This window comes from Ahaetulla prasina, chromosome 4 (assembly GCF_028640845.1).
Source record: "Ahaetulla prasina isolate Xishuangbanna chromosome 4, ASM2864084v1, whole genome shotgun sequence".
NCBI lineage: Eukaryota > Metazoa > Chordata > Lepidosauria > Squamata > Colubridae > Ahaetulla > Ahaetulla prasina.
Window position 1 is genome coordinate 19,690,712 of NC_080542.1, and position 17,199 is coordinate 19,707,910.

The 17,199-nt window shown below is 39.2% G+C and overlaps 1 protein-coding gene across 4 annotated transcripts in view; it reads left to right on the forward strand.

Moving 5' to 3' along the window:
- TRIM72 (tripartite motif containing 72) overlaps positions 1-12,471 on the forward strand; it is a 52,059-nt gene extending 39,588 nt beyond the window's left edge. For 3 of the 4 annotated variants that reach the window (XM_058179723.1, XM_058179725.1, XM_058179726.1), the window contains exons 4-8: positions 361-591; positions 1,678-1,700; positions 9,275-9,436; positions 10,563-10,600; positions 11,561-12,471. In XM_058179723.1, the coding sequence (XP_058035706.1) occupies positions 361-591; positions 1,678-1,700; positions 9,275-9,436; positions 10,563-10,600; positions 11,561-12,132 (1,026 nt within the window). In that variant the 3' untranslated portion in view covers positions 12,133-12,471. The remainder of the gene's footprint in view (positions 1-360; positions 592-1,677; positions 1,701-9,274; positions 9,437-10,562; positions 10,601-11,560) is intronic. The other variant, XM_058179727.1, reaches the window with a different exon arrangement.
- The last annotated feature ends 4,728 nt before the right edge of the window (positions 12,472-17,199 follow it).

Here is a 17,199-nt window from a genome sequence, read left to right on the forward strand (position 1 = left end):
GGGTGGCATATAAATTTAATATACATATTGAGCAAACATATGGACATGCACTCAAAATATTTCACATATATGCTTTGTAAGCTTACAGTAATTACAAGATTAAATGCTCTTTTCTTAATACTATCTAAGAACTGTAGTTTAGAATAACCAATGACTGTCTTATATTTCACCCATATTGGTAAGAGGAAATTACTCTAAAACCAGATTAAATCTATGGTATATAATAGACATGTTCTCTAGATGAGTATAAGCAGGTTTTAGAAACACTGATTACAGATAAGCATTTTTCATCTTGTATTTGGCCCCAGAAAAATTCACCCACAGACAATTATATACATTTATAAATTCTTCCCACACTAGGAAACAGTATCCCGGTTCAAACACCAAGTAGCAGACCAATTGGGGGCCATGCGGTCTTATCTGGGAGCGCTGGAGTCTTCCCTGGGCCAGGAGGCCGAGAGGGTGAAACAACAAGCCTCTGAGGCCTTGCAAAATGAACGCAAGACTGTGACCCGTTACCTGGACCAGCTCAAGCAGATGGAGCTGGTCCTGGGGGAAGTGCAAGATGAACCACAGACTGAGTTCCTGAGGGTGAGGCACCTCCATTTTGATCTTTTTCAGTCTTGATGACACTAAATTGGGTATGTCTAGTTTAATGAAAAGAAGGACTAGGGGACACATGACAGCAGTGTTCCAATATCTCCGCGGCTGCCACAAAGAAGAGGGAGTCAATCTATTCTCCAAAGCACCTGAGGGTAGGACAAGAAGCAATGAATGGAAACTAATCAAGGAGAGAAGCAACTTAGAATTAAGGAGAAATTTCCTGACAGTTAGAACAATTAATCAGCGGAATAACTTGCCTCCAAAAGTTGTGAATGCCCCAACACTGGAAATTTTAAAGAAAGTGTTGGATAACCATTTATCTGAAATGGTGTAGGGTTTCCTGCCGAAGCAGGGGATTGGACTAGACGACCTCCAAGGTCCCTTCCAACTCTGTTATTCTATTCTATTCTATTCTATTCTATTCTATTCTATTCTATTCTATTCTATTCTATTCTATTCTATTCTAAAAACCAAATCAAACCTGTTATGCTTCTGCATTGTATGATCAACTTTATTGTAGGCATACGTGGTCGTCGACTTACAACCATTTGTTTAATGACCGTTCAAAATTACAACAGCACTGAAAAAGATGACTTATGACCATTTGTCACACCTACAACCATTGCAGTATCCCCATAGTCATGAGATCAAAATTTGAATGCTTGGTAAATGATTCATATTTATGTCAGTTTCAGTGTCTCAGGGTCATGTCATCCCCTTTTGCGACCTTCTGACCGGCAAAGTCAATGCTGGTCAGCCAGATTCATGGGAAGCTGGATTCACTTAAACAACTCTTTTACTAACTTAACAACTGCAGTGATTCACTTAACAATCATGGCAAGAAAGATCGTAAAACGGAACAAAATTCATTTAACAAATTAGAAATTAGAAATTTGGGGTTCAATTATTGTCATAAGCTGAAGTATCTGTATTTCATTTTTTAATTGTCTAACCTTGCGGGTGGGAATTCTGGAAGTCATAACCCAGCAAACTGAAGGGCACCAATTGTCAAAATCTACTCTATGATGGAAAACTACATGAACTTTGCTAACTTCTGCTTTTTTCCCTCCACAGAAATATTGTCTGGTCGTCAGCAGGTGAGCAGCTGTCCATTTAAAACAACTCACTAACCAACCCTTTTCTCTGAATTGTGAGCATCTTAAGTATGTCCAAAATGCAGGGTTCTTGGTGCTCTCTGAACTTGGTTGTTTTCTTGTAGATGTTTCATTACCCAAACTAGGTAACATCATTGGTGCTAATAGGGAGTGGCGTTTGTTCTCCCTATATTCTCTGCCTCTTCCTACTAGTACTGAAGATGCTACTCAGTTTGGTAATGAAACGTCTAAAAGAAAACAACCAAGCCCAGAGAACACCAAGGATCCCTCACTTAAGTTCCTCCTTACCAAAGCCATCTTCTAGTGTGTCCAAAAGAGGATGAGAGGGACAAATGATGACACATATGTGACAATATGACACAACTGACACTGCCTATGTATCAGATATTAGGTTAGGTGTACACAATTTCATCCTTTGTGCAGCGATGAGACATCACATTTTCACTTCAATGTTACTTTTTGAAGATGTTCTTAATGCAACCTGCAATCCACTTGCATTTTTTAAGAAATTGGATATAGAATTCCTGTATAGTCTTGAAACTATAGAAACAGCACTTTATTAGAATCCCAACAAATAATGAGGTTTGTCTACGGAGAAAAACAAGAGGAAAATGTTCTGAATAAATTCTTGCCATTCAGCAAAATCTCCAATGTTCCTTCATGTTAAACTATATAGATGCAGAGGTTTTCTCAGTATGTATCATTTATCATTTTGTTGTTTGTATGTACAGTGAGAGCTTATGCACCAGAGACAAATTCCTTGTATGTCCCATCACACATGGCCAATAAAGAATATAGATCTCAAAAGAAACCAGCATGGATGCATAAAGAACTATCTGACAAATTGAAAGACAAAAAGGACACATATAAAAAGTGGAAAGAGGGGCAAATAACTAAGGCAGAATATCAGCAAATAGTCCGAGCCTGTAAAGATGAAGTGAGGAAAGCTAAGGCTCACAATGAACAAAGGCTAGCGACAAAAGTAAAAAAATAACAAAAAAAGCTTCTTCCAACATGTTAAAAACAAGAAAAAAGTCAAGGAAACAATTGGCCCATTGCTGGGAGAAAGTGGCAAGAAGGTGACAAGCAACAGGGAGAAAGCAGATCTACTTAACTCATATTTTGTATCTGTCTTTACACAAAAGGAAAAAACAATCCAACCTATCAAAAACAGCACCACAAAAAAACAGATTAGGAACACAAGTTAAAATAGAGGGAAAAATGGTAAGTGAACATCTGTCTACCCTAAACGAGTTCAAAAATGGGCCGTGGTAGCTCAGGCTGGTAAGAAGCCTGTTATTAGAACACAGCAGCCTGCAATTACTGCAGGTTCAAGCCCGGCCCAAGGTTGACTCAGCCTTCCATCCTTTATAAGGTAGGTAAAATGAGGACCCAGATTGTTGTGGGGGGCAATAACTTGACTTTGTAAATATACAAATAGAATGAGACTATTGCCTTATACACTGTAAGCCGCCCTGAGTCTTCGGAGAAGGGCGGGATATAAATGTAAATAAAAAAAAAATCACCAAGACCGGATGGATTACACCCCAGGGTTCTGAAGGAACTGGCAGTCGAAATCTCAGAACCACTGAACTATATCTTTCAAAGATCCTGGAGCACAGGGGAACTGCCAGAGGACTGGAAAAGAGCTGATGTAGTTCCCATCTTCAAAAAAGGAAAAAAACAGATCCAGGAAACTACAGACCTATCAGCCTAACCTCAATACCAGGGAAGATTCTGGAAAAGATAATCAAGCAACGAATCACCGAACACCTAGAAGCAAACAAAATAATAACCAAAAGCCAACATGGGTTTGTCAAAAACAGATCATGCCAGACTAATCTTATTGCATTCTTTGACAAAGTGACAAAATTAGTGGACCAGAGAAATGCTGTCGATATAATTTACTTGGACTTCAGTAAAGCATTTGATAAAGTAGACCATAACCTACTACTAGATAAAGTAGAAAAATGTGGGTTAGACAGCACCACCACCAGATGGATTCGTAACTGGCTGACCAACCGCACTCAACGTGTAGTCCTCAACGGAACTACATCCACATGGAGGGAAGTATGCAGTGGAGTACCCCAAGGCTCTGTTTTAGGCCCAGTACTCTTCAACATCTTCATCAATGACTTGGACGAGGGGATAGATGGGGAACTCATCAAATTTGCAGATGACACCAAGCTGGCAGGAAATGTCAACACTCCAGAAGATAGGCTCAAGATACAGAAAGATCTTGACAAACTTGAACATTGGGCACTATCTAACAAAATGAAATTCAACAGTGAAAAAAGTAAGGTTCTACATTTAGACCAAAAAAACAAAATGCACAGGTACCGGATATGTGGTACCTTGCTCAATAGTAGTAACTGAGAGGGATCTTGGAGTCCTAGTGGACAACCATTTAGATATGATACAGCAGTGTGCAGCAGCTGCCAAAAAAGCCAACACAATTCTGGGCTGCATAAACAGAGGGATAGAATCAAGATCACGTGAAGTGTTAGTGCCACTTTATAATGCCTTGGTAAGGCCACACTTGGAATACTGCATTCAGTTTTGGTCGCCACGATGTAAAAAGGATGTTGAGACTCTAGAAAGAGTGCAGAGAAGAGCAACGAAGATGATTAGGGAACTGGAGGCTAAAACATATGAAGAACGGTTGCAGGAACTCGGTATGTCTAGTTTAATGAAAAGAAGGACTAAGGGAGACATGATAGCAGTGTTCCAATATTTCAGGGGTTGCCACAAAGAAGAGGGAGTCAAACTATTCTCCAAAGCATCTGAGGGTAGAACAAGAAGATGTTATATATGGTTATAGAAGTTATAAGGGACATATTTTTTGAGTTGGATTGGATTTTTATGCTTTAGTTGGTTTTAAATACTTTAGGATTAATTTGTTCTATTGATTTATATATTTTACTATTGTTAATTCTTAATTTTTATTTTTATTTTTTATTTTTTTTGAAGGATTTTGGTTATGTTAGGAGGAAGTCAGAGCTAGAGAAGGAAAATTGGTATAATAGTTTTGGGAGAAAATTTTCTTAGCATATGTTTGTTTTATTTTTAACTATACCTTGTGCTTATTCCGGGAAGCCAGGGGAGGGGAGGTATTACTGAAGGGAGGGGATTGGGGAAAGGGGAATTTTTTCTGTAAAACTTTTTGAATAAAAAAAAAAAGAAGCAATGGGTGGAAACTAATCAAGGAGAGAAGCAACTAGAACTAAGGAGAAATTTCCTGACAGTTAGAACAATTAATCAGTGGAACAACTTGCCTGCAGAAGTTGTAAATGCTCCAACACTGGAAATTTCTATTCTATTCTATTCTATTCTATTCTATTCTATTCTATTCTATTCTATTCTATTCTATTCTATTCCTATTCCTATTCCTATTCCTATTCCTATTCCTATTCCTATTCCTTACTCTACTCTACTCTATTCTTATTTCTATTCTACTTCATTCCATTCCACTCCACTCTACTCCATTCCATTCCATTCCATTCCATGTTACTCTTTTTAATTTGAGATCTGATCTCCCAGAGTTTGATTTATATTATAATTCTTTTATTAGGCTTTCATTATTTTGTAGTGACAAGTGACATTCGCTATTCAGCCTTGTACAGTACATCTTCCTTTGGGATCTTCTATTCCATTTGTTCTTTTCCTGTCCAGCCGTTGCTCCATTTTCCTGTAGCCCATACAGTCTTCATCTGTCTCACCTTTATTCTGTCTTCATACTTTTCCATCCCAAAGATTTTTCTCTAACTATTAATTGTACTAAGGCTAGTCCTCGACTTACGACTCCAATTGAACCTGTTCTGTTCAAATTTCTGTTGCTAAGTGAGACAGTTGTTAAGTGAGTTTTGCCTCCATTTTACAATCTTTCCAACCACAGTTGTTAAGAGAATCACTGCCATTGTTGCACTGGGAACACAGTTGTAAAGTGAATTCAGGTTTCCCATTGACTTTGCTTGTCAGAAGACGGCAAAAGGTGATCACATGACTCTGGGATAGTGCAACCGTCATAAATACAAACAAGTTGCTAAGCATCTGAATTTGGATCATGTGACCATGGGCATGCTGTAATAGTTGTGTGAAAAATGGTCATAAGTCACTTTTTTCAGTGCCTTTTAAACTTTGAATGGTCACCCGGAAGGAATGGTTGTAAGTTGAGGCCTACCTGTACTGTAAACCTTTCGTTTCTCTGGCTCTGCTGACATTTGTAAATAGGCCTTCCCATCAGGGGTGGGATTCTACCAGTTTAACAACCGGTTCCCTGAGCAAATGCGCCAGATGCGTGCTATGCGCATTTGCACACTTTGAAGAAAATTGAAGTTCCGCATTGCTGAGAGCAAGGAAAACAGCTGAGGAGCGGCAATCCACTCTGCTGCCCCGATCAGCTGGGCTTTGGAAGCAGAAATATAAGCAAGTATAACGCAGGGGCGGGCCGGCGGGCCAACTTTAAAGAAAGAGAGAACCAGTTCGCTCATGGCTGAAAGTTGGAGCAAATGGTTCTCCTGAACCGGTCCGAACTGGTAGAATCCCACCACTGCATTCCATCCTTGCTCTGTAGGTAGCAGCACTTGGAGAATGATAGTTCCAATATTTGAGATGAGAGGGTCAACCTATTTTCCAAAGCACCTGAAGACAGAACAAGAAGCAATGGGTGGAAACTAATCAAGGAAGGGTTCAACCTAGAACTAAGGAGAAATTTCCTGACAGTCAGAACAATTAATCAGTGGAACAACTTGCCTTCAGAAGTTGTGGGTGCTCCAACACTGGAGGTTTTTAAGAAATTGAACAACCATTTGTTTGAAATGGTGTAGGATCTCCTACTTGGGTGGAGGGTTATACTAGATGACCTACAAGGTCCCTTCCAACTCTGTTATTCTATTCTATATGACCATCATCCAACTTTTCTGTACTTCATCCTACTCTTTCTCCAGATAAATTGGATTATAACTGCACAATTCCCTCAAAATATGGGACTTGTCTTCCAGGTTATGGTTCCACCCCCCAAGTTTTTTATTTTTTATTTTATTTTTTTGCAAATATATCAATGCATAAACACCTGAATGTCATTCCTTTTACTACAAATAAAATATTATTAATCATACTTGTTACATTTAGCAAGCTTAAATGGTTCTAATAATAATACACGTATTTATGTTGTTATAATCTTTCATTATTTAATTATTCTGTATTTCAATATATTATTTTTATGCCAATCACCATATTATTCAAGCATACTTGATAATACCATTGTTCAAATTCTAATTTCCCCTCTTGTTATTACTTTACTTTATTATATAAAAATGAGCATTACCTTAATCCCCCTCTCTCTAGTTTGCATCCCTATTCTAACTTTTAATTATGTCACTATTATATTTAAAAATATTCCCTTTCTATCCATCGTCTCTTGCCCACTTTAAAGCTTTAATTGTTTGTTTCTTAGCTTGCCTCCCATATTCCACTCTTGGATCTTCGTCTCTATCTTGATCAATCACTTTAAACATTTCTCCCTTCTCTGCCCTATTCCACTGATTGATTTTTAAAATATCTACTCTTGTCCCTATCTCTCTTCCAAAAAAATCTTCCTGCAACTCCAGTTCCTTTTTTAATTCCCTTAAAATACTCTTCCCTTAGCTTATTTCATCAGGCATTGTTATTTTTGTGGTTATCTCCTTCTTGTCATCTCATTTTATTTGTAAGTTTTTCTGTTCTGTTTTTTTAATCTTCCAATTGGCTCCTCCTCTTCCTGGGCATCTTGGTCACTCCTTGTCCTTTGCATCATGTTTTCCAGCTCTCCATCTATATTCTGCATTTTATTCATAATCTCCTTGTAGCTTCTTGTCAAAGTATCCTTAATACTTTGAATTATCAATGCTGTTTCCCCCCAAATTCCACTCCTTTCTTGCTGGTGGAGCATCTTGTTTAGTTTTATTTGTCCCTCTTTTGTCCAATAATCCAAAAACCATATATTCAAACCTAAAGTCACTTCTCAAAAAGTTCAATATTCATGAATCTTTATATCCCAAAGCTGATCGACCTGTTCCTCTAGATAGTCCCAAGAATTTTTCCAGATTTTTCTTTATAAGTCCCTCTATAAATTTGGCCTTATGTTGTAGCCTTCAGGAGTCACTTTAATAATAGTGTCTTTCTTATTCTCATATTTCCAGGATATTGGTGATGTGTTATGCGTTCCTTTTGTCAGCAGGTGGCAGTCTTAGGTCAAACTTCAATATTAACCAGTTTTATCAAATTTTAATGGTAACGATCCAAAATATAAAGATGATGTTAGTTTTTTAAGTAAATAGTTCTAGCATTTTAAAATGCCTATCCAAAACAACGCCTGTCCAATTTAGAAATCCAATTTTCTGTATTTTTAAAGATTTTTGCCTTTGATTCTTTTTCATTCAATTTTGAAATTTTTCTCAAAATGTTAAATCACTGCTTTTAAAAATAGAAGTGAGCCTCTCTTTTCCTGAATATTCTTTTGGGGTTGAGTTTTAAATAAAAAGGATTCTTCTCACCCAGTTCCAGACACTGTTCACTAACTCCACTCCAGTACAATTCTTAGATGTTTCTCGGATGTCCCGGCATCATGGCAGCCATCTTTAGGCTGCCTCTTCTCCTCACCATGGCATAGAGGGAAAAAAGCCTGGGGTTCAGCAGGAGAGTTGCAATCTCTCCTGTGACCTCTCAGGGCACCCCTCCTTAGCTTCGCCGCCCCTAGAATAGAATAGAATATAATTTTTTATTGGCCAAGTGTGATTGGACACACAAATAATTTGTCTTGGTGCATATGCTCTCAGTGTACATAAAAGAAAAGATACCTTCATCAAGGTACAACATTTACAACACAAATGATGGTCAATATATCAATATAAATCATAAGGATTACCAGCAACAAAGTTACAGTCATACAGTCATAAGTGGAAAGAGATTGGTGATGGGAACGATAAGAAGATTAATAGTAGTGCAGATTTAGTAAATAGTTTGACAGTGTTGAGGGAATTATTTGTTTAGCAAAGTGATGGTGTTTGGGAAGAAACTGTTCTTGTGTCTAGTTGTTCTGGTGTGCAGTGCTCTATAGCGTCATTTTGAGGGTAGGAGTTGAAACAGTTTATGTCCAGGATGTGAGGGATCTGTAAATATTTTCACGGCCCTCTTCTTGATTCGTGCAGTATACAGGTCCTCAATGGAAGGCAGGTTGGTAGCAATTATTTTTTATGCAGTTTTAATTATCCTCTGAAGTCTGTGTCTTTCTTGTTGGGTGGCTTTGGCTCCCCTCAGAGCCTAGAAATAGGGAGAACTCAGCATAGGAAACACGGAGACCCATTCCCTGGGTCTGATATTGCTGCGACGTCAGCTGGAAGTCTTCTTCCAAGATATGTTGATGGGCTCCTTGTTTGGGAATCTTGTTTTAATAAACAATTAACTATTGTTAATTTTTAAATTAAATTTAATAAGGGGAAATCTAAAAGAAAAGTAGGGAGATCCTCTCTCCACCCCCAGCTGTGATAAAGTGTCTTCTCCTTTCCTTCTTCCCATAGATTGCAGAAGATCCTGGGGGAATCTCCACCCATTGCCCGCATGGACATCCAGCTCCCCATAATTTCTGATGAGTTTAAGTTTCAAGTATGGAGGAAGATGTTCCGTGCAATAATGCCAGGTAGAGGCCACACTTACAGGATAAGGTTGCATATAGATTTTTTGTATCCTTTTGGATGCAAGAGTTGATGTAGGGGCTCTAATTACTTCACCTCAGTCTATATATTGCCATTACAGTACAGGTTATTATAGCCTGTCACAGGACACAACATAAGGTAACATCTCTGCTCTGAGAGCTAAAGAAAAGATGAATTTTCTAAAGATAAGGTGTTCAGATAATCCTCGATATACAATCACAATTGAGCCCAAAATTTCTGTCGCTAAGCAAGATAGAGATTCAATGAGTTTTGCCCCATTTTACAACCTTGCCACAGTTGTTAAGTGAATCAACAGTTGAACCTGGCTTTGCCATTGACTTTGCTTGCCAAAAAGTCAAAAAGATGATCATGTGACCCAAGAACACGGCAACCGTCATAAATATGAACCAAACATCTGAATTTTGATCACATGACTGCAGGGATACTGCAACAGTTGTGTGAAAAATAGTGCTAAGTCACTTCTTTTCAGGACCGTTGTAACTTCAAATGGTCATTAAATGAACAGTTGTAAATCAAGGATTACCTGTACTCAGTACATTTGTTACTCAGCTCTATCCTTCCTAAAATGGAGTTAATATTTTGTTTGGAAGTCTTAATTCAAAAATAAGAGAGAGTGAGGCAAATATTTTGCAGTGGGTGTAAGATTGGGCAGCTTCATTCAGAAAAGCAACTTCTGATCATTTCACAATGAAATATCTTCATTGAATGAAATTAAGGAATGAATAATTCAGAGTGAATAATTGTGATCATTCTTATGCTATTTTTTAAAAAAACATGGAAATACCGTCCACTGATTAAAACCTTTCCATGAAAGAAAAGAGGGGGAAAAGGGGGGTTTCTTATTTTTGCATTGTGGCAGGGGTGAAACGCTCCCGGTTTGGACCGGGTCGGGCGATCCGGTAGCGATGGGGGCAGGTAGTTCAGAGAACTGGTAGTGATGGGAGCGGGTAGTTCAGAAAACCGATAGCAAAAATCCCCTGCCCCCCCCCATGCCCACCCAATAGCCTGGTCCCCACTTGCCTACTTGGCAGCTTGCTGCTTCTTTCGGGCTCGCTTCTGCCTTGCTTCGGCTGCTGCAATCAATTGCATCAGTTAGCAACTCAATCTGCCTGCCTGCAATTCATCTCATCAGTGAGCAACTCAATCTGCCTGCCTTGTCCCTTGAATTGGGTAAGTAACTGGGTTTTTTTTGGGGGGGGAGCTTTAAAAAATAGTTAATTGGCTTTTTTTAAGGAGTTTTATTTTTTTTAGACATAGCAATTTAAAGTTAAGGAAGTTTTAAATTTAACTGCTTTTATCTAAAAATATAAATTTTTAATCTTCGAACCTTTTGCCGCGAGCTTAAGACACGTCTATTTATCTGCGCAGGACTGGACTAGAATTTTAAATTTTAAATTTGGTTTTTAACGGGGTTTTATTATTTTAGTCGTAATTTTAATATTCGGCCTTATTCAATAAGTTTTTTAATTGGTGTTTTATCTTGTATTTATATTTGTGTTTTTATCAGGCTGTAAACCGCCCTGAGTCCTCGGGAGATAGGGCGGTATAAAAATGTGACTAAATAAATAAATAAATAAATAAATAAAATAAAATAATAAAATAAAATATTTGTGCAGCTTTCTGAGATTTGGGATATTTCTGTAGTGTTTCACTCTAACTACACAAACACATAAAATCTCACAAAGCTGTATATGGCATTTTGTGTGTGTGTGTGTGTGTGTGAGAGAGAGAGAGAGAGAAAGAGAGAGTTGTGTTGTGTGTGTGTAAAGTGTGAAAGTTGGTTTTAAGCTTTTTGTGGCTGTGTGAGGTTCCTGCTTGTTGCAGTGGCCATTTTGGGTGAAGTGCAGCTGCTTTTACATTGTGTGAAGTGCGGCTGCTTTTACATTGTGTGTGAGTCAATTGTGTTGTGTCTGTATGTAAAGTGTGAAAGTTGATTTATGGTACTTCTTATTGCTTTGTATACTTTGTTTATTATTTTAATTATTTATTGTTATTGGCCATGCCCACCAGGTCACCTGACCACCAAGCCACACCCATCAATTAAGCCACACCCACAGAACCATTAGGAAAAAAATTTAGATTTCACCCCTGTGTTGTGGCTAATCTTGCCTTCTTTCTGTCCTCCTGAAGCTTTGGAGAACCTGACCTTCGACCCAGCCACAGCCCAAGCCAACCTTGTGGTGTCCGAAGATGGGAAAAGAGTGGAATGTGTCGAACATAAACAAGCCGTGAGCCCAGATGACCCCCAACGGTTTGACAAGTCCAACTGCCTGGTCTCACGCCAGAGCTTCTCACAAGGGGAACACTACTGGGAGGTGACAGTAGAAGACAAGCCCCGTTGGGCCGTGGGCCTCATCTCAGCTGAAACTGGGCGCAAGGGCCGCCTTCATGCCACCCCATCCAATGGCTTCTGGCTGGTGGGTTGCAAGGAAGGCAAGAGCTACGAGGCCTATGTGGAGCATAAGGAACCCCGGTCTCTGAAGCTGGAAGGAAAGCCTAGCCGAATTGGCATCTACCTGAGCTTTGATGATGGCCTCCTGGCCTTCTACAACGCCAGTGATGAAGACAATCTGGTCCAGCTCTTTGCTTTCCATGAGCGTTTTACAGGAACGGTCTTCCCCTTCTTTGATGTCTGTTGGCACGATAAGGGCAAGAATAGCCAGCCTTTAATCATCTACACCCCAGAGTCACAAGAGCGATAACTAACCATGATCTGGTATCTTCTAGACCAGCCTTACTAAACCTGGGTTCCTCTTAATGTGCTGAGGCTGCATTGCCTAGCATCCTAAAGTTCTAGACAATTGTAATCCCAATGGCTCTGGAAGACACCAGATGAGCAAAGGCTGCTATAAACTCACATTGGCAATTTTAATCCTATTGCACCCAGACTTCTAAGTCATAGCCACATTCAATTTATAAAAGAAATGTCACTGTATCAATACAGGTCTTCCATCTAAAACTTGGAATCTTGACAATTTTCTTGGTTTAGAAATAAAGGTTGTTATCCTCCTAGCGTGTTCAATAAACTTAAAACACACAAATGATGTCTGCAGACTTTGGAAGGAGAGGGGATGATTGGGACTGGCCAATTTCCAGGAAGACAGAGCAATGTTTCTCAAGCATAGGAACTTTGTGGGGTCTGGACTTCAACTGCCAGGATTCCCCAGTTAGCACAGATCATGTGAGAATGGAGACCTAACTAGCTGCCAGCCTATAGCTGGTTTTTCTGTCCCATTACATGGTCTTTATTCTTCTATCACTATAGTCCTCATTGAAAATTGTCAGTTAAAGCCCAACCATTACAAAAATCCTCCCCACCACCACATTTTTTAAACAAACAATGTCATCCTTCATAATATCAAACTGCTTGTGGCTTGATAAATATATCTCTAAGGACAAAGCTGAGTTCAAAGATAGACTTTACATTTCTATTTCTCTGCATCATTAGGGTTGTTTATAAACACTCAGAAACTACCAGACAGAATGGATTCATAACAACCTGTCAAATTTAATCCATTCTCATCTGTCTTAAAACTAAAGGCAAAATACAGGGTAAAATAGTTTTTTGAGCTTGTCCAAGGAAAAAAAATTGTATAAATTAATCCAAATCTCTAACAATACTCCTACATCAAAATTAAATGGGTGATCAAAACAAGTGATTTCTACTCCAGTAGCAGCTCCTCTGCTAGGAGATTTTGATATTCGGAAAAGATAATACCAGTCTCCATGGGAAATATTTATTTATTTAGGTTATTGGAATTATAAGGCCAGCCAACTCAAAGACATTTGAATTGATGTTTTTGAATTGTGATGAAGACTCTCAAGAGTCCCTCGGACTGCAAGGAGATAAAATCAGTCAATCCTGAAGGAAATCAACCTTGACTGTCCTTTGGAAGGACTGACACTGAAGCTGAAGCTCAAATACTTTGGCTACTAGAGTTTTTGGGAAAACTTATTGGGAAAGACCCACCGAGGTTGGGAAAGATGGAAGGCAAAAGGAGAAGGATGAGATAGATAGTGTCATCAACGCAATGAACATGAATTGGGAAATTCTGGGAGACAGTGGAGGACAGGGAGCCTGGCTTGCTGTGGTCCATTTGGTCACAAAAAGTCAGCCACAACTTAGCAACAGAACAACAACAACTCTGGATAGTGCATATTAAGAAAAACAGACAATAAACTGCAAAGAAGACCTCAGTAAAACATACTGTACATATAATGAAAATAGGATATAATACAGGCAGTCCTCAACCACAGTGGAGTCCCAAGTTTATGTTGCTAAGTGAGAAATTTGGTTAGTGAGTTTTGCCCCATTTTATGACTTTTCTTGCAGCATTTGTTGAGTGAGTTACTGCAGTTCTTAAATTAGCAACATGGTCATTAACCGAGTTTGGCTTCCCCACTGACTTTGCTAGTTGGAAGGTTGCAAAAGGGGATTGCGTGGCCACAGGACACTGCAACCGTCATAAAGGTGAATCCGTTGCCAAGCATCCAAATGTAAATCAGGTGACCATGGACATGCTGCAATGGTCATAGGTATGAAAAATTGCCATAAATCACTTTTTTCAGTGCTGTTGTAACTTTGAATAGTCACTAAATGAACTGTTGTAAGTCAAGAACTGCCTGAAATGGCTACGGAGTACCATAATAATAGTCTACACCTTTATGTAGATCAGTTTTCAAGCAGGGACTTTGATATTTAAAGTAGCAATACTCCTCAACGCAAGTCAGAGAATACACCAAGTGGAATAAAGTAAAGTAGAGTAGAGTAGAGTAGAGTAGAGTAGAGTAGAGTAGAGTAGAATAAAATAGGGATAGGGATAGGAATAGGGATAGAGTAGAGTAGAGTAGAACAGAACAGAACAGAACAGAACAATAACTTTATTGTCACTTTGAATATACACTAATTGGCATACCTTAAAATGAAATTTCGTTGCATACAGCTCTCAAAGTGTCACCACCTCCAATATATACTACATAAATATAACAAAATAAATAAATAAATGCAGAATTATGCATATACCCACATATATAACATAGAGAAACAGTCTAGTTCAGATGTATACCTGTAAACCAGCAAACATGTGGAAAACTCTTAAAAATATCACTGGCTGCATCAAACCTTCTTCCCAGGCTGAAGAAAATCAACAACTGCAGATGACTTGAACATGTTTTACTGCAGGTTTGAAAGGAAACTACAGCCACCTATCTCCACAACTCCCATCTCAGACACACTAACAACATCCAAGCCTCCTACAACTGACCCCATCTCATTGGGTTCACAACCTCTAGTGATCACAGAAAAGGAAGTGCAAGACCTATTTCACAGACAAAAGTCAGGAAAAGCTCCAGGCCCAGACAAGATAACTCCTTCTTGCTTAAAAGTCTGTGCTGACCAATTGGCCCCCATCTTCACCCGTATCTTCAATAAATCACTAGAGATGCGTTATGTTCCTTCTTGCTTCAAACACTCTACTATCATCCCAGTGCCGAAGAAGCCCACCATCAAGGAACTGACCAGTTGCTCTAACATCTGTAGTCATGAAAACCTTTGAAAGGCTAGTTCTGTCCCACTTGAAAACCATCATGGATCCGCTGTTAGACCCCTTTGCAATTTACATAGACACAAGAACAGTTTTTCCCTGAACGCCATCACTCTGCTAAAAAAATAATTCCCTCAACACTGTCAAACTATTTACTAAATCTGCACTACTATTAATCTTCTCATCGTTCCCATCACCCATCTCCTTCCACTTATGACTGCAACTTTGTTGCTTGTATCCTTACGATTTATAATGATATTGTTTCCTGATTGCTTATTTGTAGCCTATGACTATCATTAAGTGTTGTATCATTAAGTATTAAATTTGTACCCTATGACCATCATAAAGTATTGTAAGTGTTGTACCTTGATGAAGGTACCTTTTCTTTTATGTACACTGAGAGCATATGCACCAAGACAAATTCCTTGTGTGTCCAATCACACTTGGCCAATAAAAATTCTATTCTATTCTATTCCACCTGGCGAGAAAAACAAATCTTGCAGGTTTACCAGATGGATGGCATAGGGGACAAAAGCTGTTACAGGATCTGGTAGTCCTGATAAAAATACTTCAAAACCTCCTCCCAGAGGGAGCAACAGAAACAGACTGTAAAGTGGGTTTCTGGGGTCTTTAACAATGCTTTGAGCTTTAAGCACATAGTGCTTATAAGCAACATCCTGAATACCAGGAAGCGAGCTTCCTATGATTTATTTATTTATTTATTAAACTTTTATACCGCCCTTCTCCCGAAGGACTCAGGGCGGTTCACAGCCAAGTAAAACAATAAAGAAGTACACAATAAAAACAATAATTAAAAAACTTAATAAATATAAGGCCAAATTAAAATCCGTTTAAAACAATAAAATCCATTAAATAAAATTAGAATCCAAATATTAAAAACTACTAAAAATTCTATGCCAGTCCTGCGCAAATAAATAAGTATGTCTTCAACTTGCAGCGAAAGGTTCGAAGGTCAGGAAGTTGACGGAGTCCTGGGGGAAGTTCATTCCAGAGGGTGGGAGCCCCCACCGAGAAGGCCCTTCCTCTGGGGGCCGCCAGCTGACATTGCTTGGCGGACGGCACCCTGAGGAGTCCCTCTCTGTGAGAGCGCACAGGTCGGTGGGAGGCAATCGGTAGCAGTAGGCGGTCCCATAAATAACCCGGCCCTAAACCATGGAGCGCTTTAAAGGTAGTAACCAGCACCTTGAAGTGCACCCGAAAGACCACAGGTAGCCAGTGCAGCTTGCGCAGGAGTGGTGTTACATGGGAGCCACGAGTGGCTCCCTCTATTACCCGCGCAGCTGCATTCTGAACCAACTGGAGCCTCTGGGTGCTCTTCAAGGGGAGCCCCATGTAGAGAGCATTGCAGTAATCCAAGCGAGAGGTAACAAGAGCATGAGTGACTGTACATAGGGCACCCCGGTCAAGGAAGGGGCGCAACTGGCGAATCAGGCATTGATTGATCTTCTATGATAGCTATCCTATGATCTTCTCAGCTGTCCTTATCACTCTCTTCATGAACTTTCTATCTGAGGCACTGCTGCCACCAAACCAGACAGTGATACAATATAGCTTTCCAGTAGAGACCCACCTGACATTTGAAGAGGAAAAAAAATCCCCATTCTACAAGGGTCATTTGCTCACACAGTATCCTGTTTTTTGCTTCTCTGCTGACTTTGCCTATGCTGTTTTCTCCATCAAATATTTAGAATAGAATAGAATAGATTTTTTATTGGCCAAGTGTGATTGGCCACACAAGGAATTTGTCTTGTTGTATATGCTCTCAGTGTATATAAAAGAAAAGATACGTTTGTCAAGAATTCTAAGGTACAACACTTAGTATGAATAGGGCAGTGGTTGGTTGCTCTCAGTTCGATCCGGTTCTGGAGAGCCAGTAGTAAAAATCTGCTGGCGTTCGGAGAACCAGCAGTAATGGCTGGCTGGCCACGCCCCCGAACTGGTTCCCAGATCATCAGAGGTTTTTTTTTTTTTACTTTTAAAAACATTTTTTCTTCAGCCACAAAAAGGCTTTTAAAAGTAAAAAAAAAACCCTCTGATGATCGCGCGGCTGAGCAGAGCTCAGAGCTGCCTGTTCACCGCCCCGAGTCCTTCGGGAGAAGGGCGGTATACAAATTAAATTATTATTATTATTATTATTATTATTATTATTATTATTATTATTATTATTATTATTATTATTATTATTATTATTATTATTATTATTAT